At 37.3% G+C, this 3,396-nt stretch overlaps 1 protein-coding gene across 1 annotated transcript; it reads right to left on the reverse strand.

Moving 5' to 3' along the window:
• Positions 1-563: 563 nt before the first annotated feature.
• Positions 564-1,484, reverse strand: LOC105811062 (olfactory receptor 4C45-like). Its single transcript, XM_012645139.1, has one exon. The coding sequence runs from the start codon at positions 1,482-1,484 to the stop codon at positions 564-566; it is 921 nt and encodes a 306-aa protein (XP_012500593.1).
• Between the last annotated feature and the right edge of the window lie 1,912 nt (positions 1,485-3,396).

Consider the following 3,396-nt stretch of genomic DNA (forward strand, 5'->3'; position numbering starts at 1 on the left):
AACTTAGGAAGTTAAAAAACTATACTTTGATGAAAGTACTTCTTGAAGACTCTTTCCATACTGTTCTACAGTCCTTTCATATACAGTTGTTTTTTGCCTTTTAAAATAAAACTTCATTCTGGCTGTAGTGCTGGGTATGAAAGGTGTCAAGAATATTGCTGTTCATCTATTTCATACCCACAATCAGAACAACAGTATTACTTTTGTAAGCCCTTGGTATTTTTGCCCTTTTGGGCCCTTTCCTACATAAAAAATATTAAAAATTATATTTTATTAGTACATTGGCATAAAGATAAATATAATGCAAGTTGGATTTAGATTATATTCATTTTCCCACCTTATTTCAAAGAAATTAAGCATTTAAGGGGCTCCTAAAAGTATTATGGGCTGTCAGCATTTCCTACTGTGCCTTATGTGTGTCAGCCCGGCCCACTGTGTGTGCTCCTAATAAAAACTGATGAAGACAAGATAATTGACTGTCCCAAGTTTAATCAATCAAAAAGGGGATGAATCTATATAAAATATCACTAGATATTCTTGCCTAAATAGTCAAATCTCAAAGTTTATTTATCATCAGTTTTCATTATTCGCCCCCAGAGCTTCTTCATGACATTTTTCACTTCTTCGTTTCTGAGAGTATAGATTAAAGGGTTCAACATAGGCGTCACTAGGGTGCAAAACACAGTCACTGCTTTGTCGGTGGGGAAGGAGGTCATGGGTCTTAGGTAAAGGTATGAACAAGGTATGAAGAATAGGATGACAACAGTGATATGAGAGGCACAAGTAGACAGGGCTTTGCGACGCCCATTAGAGCTGTGAGTCCTCAGGGAGCACAGGATGATGACATAGGAAGCAACCAGCATGGAAAAAATGAGGAAACACAGTGACCCACTGTTGGCAGCAATCAGGGGCCCCAAAGTGTGAGTGTCTGTGCAGGCCAGCTCCAGAAGAGGTATTAAATCACACATAAAGTGGTCGATGACATTGGGGCCACAGAATGGTAACTGAGCCATAAACAAAGTCTGGATCCCTCCATGAACAAACCCCAAAATCCCAGCCATCCCCACCAAGAATCCACACATAGGTCGGCTCATGATGGTCGTGTAGTACAAGGGCTTACAGATGGCTACGTAGCGGTCATAGGCCATGACAATTAACAAAATGATTTCAGCTGCAGCAAAGAAATGTTCAGCAAAGAGCTGAGTCATGCAGCCATTGAAGGATATGGTGTTCTTTTCAGAGACCAAGTCGGAGATCATTTTGGGTGCTATGGAAGAAGAGTAGAAGCCATCTATGATGGACAAACAGGACAGAAAAAAGTACATGGGAGAACCCAGGGCTGGGCTGATGAAGATGGTGACTGAGATGAACAGGTTACCTAACAATGCGATCAAGTAGGTGATTAAAAACACAACGAACAAGAATTTCTGCCATTCTGGATTGTGAGTCAGGCCCAGCAGGATGAATTCTGTTACATTGTTCATCCTTTCCACTGAGTTAGCTTGGGTTGTGTGCATATGATCCATCTGAAAAAAAATCACAGTATTTCTGAGTGATGATTTTTTAATTCAATACTAAAATATTTCATCACTTCTTTAGTCTTGGTCTCTGGGATTGATGGAGCTGAACTTCCACTCACCTTTGCTATTTTGCAGAAAGTTGTAAAGAAGAGCAGAAAGAGGTTAGACTTCCTGTAACTCATATTAATGGAGTAGTGACGACGCCTTACAAGTATCACAATAAAGCAAGGTGTTATTATATACGTTTACTTACATTTGACACCCCAACTTTCTTTCTGGCTCTAAAAATCTCACAGATGGCTTTCTTTCATTTCTTGGATAAATTTCATCAATAAAAATTGTTTTGAAGTTATACTTGTCTATCGTTATGATTATTTGTAGGTGTATGAACACAATCATCTATTAAAGTCAATTGTGTATCTGATACTAATGTGCCTTACTAAATCTAAGCCAGCTGTGTTCTGGGATCTATTCTTCGTTTCTCTCATATGAATGCACATGTACACAGAGATAGAGACAGAGCTGCAGATGGAGTTAACTTTTCTTTCTGAATGCCAAGGAACTATAACAAGTCATCGAGCATAATTCATTCAACAGCCTTGGATGTCGTGTCTGTCTCTTTGTGACCCTTTCTTTCATACTCACTCCTTCTGCATCTTTGGATGTGGATATGTAAATGATGCAAAGTTCCCCTAAAAGTTCACAATATTTCATAAATAAATTTTCCTTGTACTTGGACTCTTGTCACATGTAGAATTATGCTCTGGATTAGATATATTTTCCCACGTGTATTTTACAAATGGAATTAAGTGAGTCATGCTCTCCTTGAGTTTTCTATTGACAAGGCAGAAATGTTAGGCTCACCTGAGATAATACGATTTTCCCTTTTGGGATAAATTCAATCAATTAAGATGAACTTGCAGTTTTCATTGCTAACTGGTAAACAGTTGAAAATTTTCATTGGTTAACTGGAAATATTGAATGTATACAAGAATATATATATTTTTGAATGATCTGAACATGAATTTTCAAGAGTACATGTTGTTGTTACAAAAGAGCATAAGATATTTTATTCTTTCTCCTCTTCTCTTTTTCCTTCTTTTCCCAATCCCTGCTGAAAACTATAACCACACATTTTTCCTCAAACATTTCTGCACAGAATTCAGCATCATGACCTCTAGGCATCAATAAAGGCGAGGAAAGATATCTTTGATTTTAAGGAAGGCTGAGTTGTCAAATTATTTCCTCCTTATCCATGGCTCCTGTAGATGGTGACTATGTGGTTAATCATTCTTAATGGATTTAATTCACAAATTCTAACACCAATGTGGCAACAAGTCATGAAAAGGGGAAAGAAATTTCAAGCCACTACAAACAGAAACCTATAGAATCAGTGTGTTTAGTGAGACATAAATATTAATGACAATGTCTTAAAAATGACTTCAGTAGTTCTGAAAAGCATCTGTTCTGGCAACATTACAGATAGCGTTTTCTGTATTTTTATGTCTTTGTGTCCAAATTCATTTTCAGAGCAAAATACTAAACTTCAAGTCAAATATGTAACTATAAAATCTACTTTAGTGAAAATAAATTGGCCAAATCAAGTCAATCTGCTTAAAATTTGGGAAAAAAGATTGAATTTTCACTGACCTGGGTCTACTTGCTGGTGGATTCTTCTATTTTTAGTGATTACGTTCTTCTCCTGCAGGCATATGGAACGCAACCAAAAAGAGACTCTGAGCCGACACATGGGACATTGGAATTCCTCTGTCTCTGGACAACTCTCCCAGTTTGGACATTTTAGTTTATTTTGGTTTCCAGTGTCAGTCTGGATTTACTCAGAAAATGAGCTGCTTCAGTTAGGAAACTTCAATAT

This window comes from Propithecus coquereli, unplaced genomic scaffold, assembly GCF_000956105.1.
Source record: "Propithecus coquereli isolate 6110/MARCELLA unplaced genomic scaffold, Pcoq_1.0 Scaffold227, whole genome shotgun sequence".
In the NCBI taxonomy this organism is placed as follows: Eukaryota; Metazoa; Chordata; class Mammalia; order Primates; family Indriidae; genus Propithecus; species Propithecus coquereli.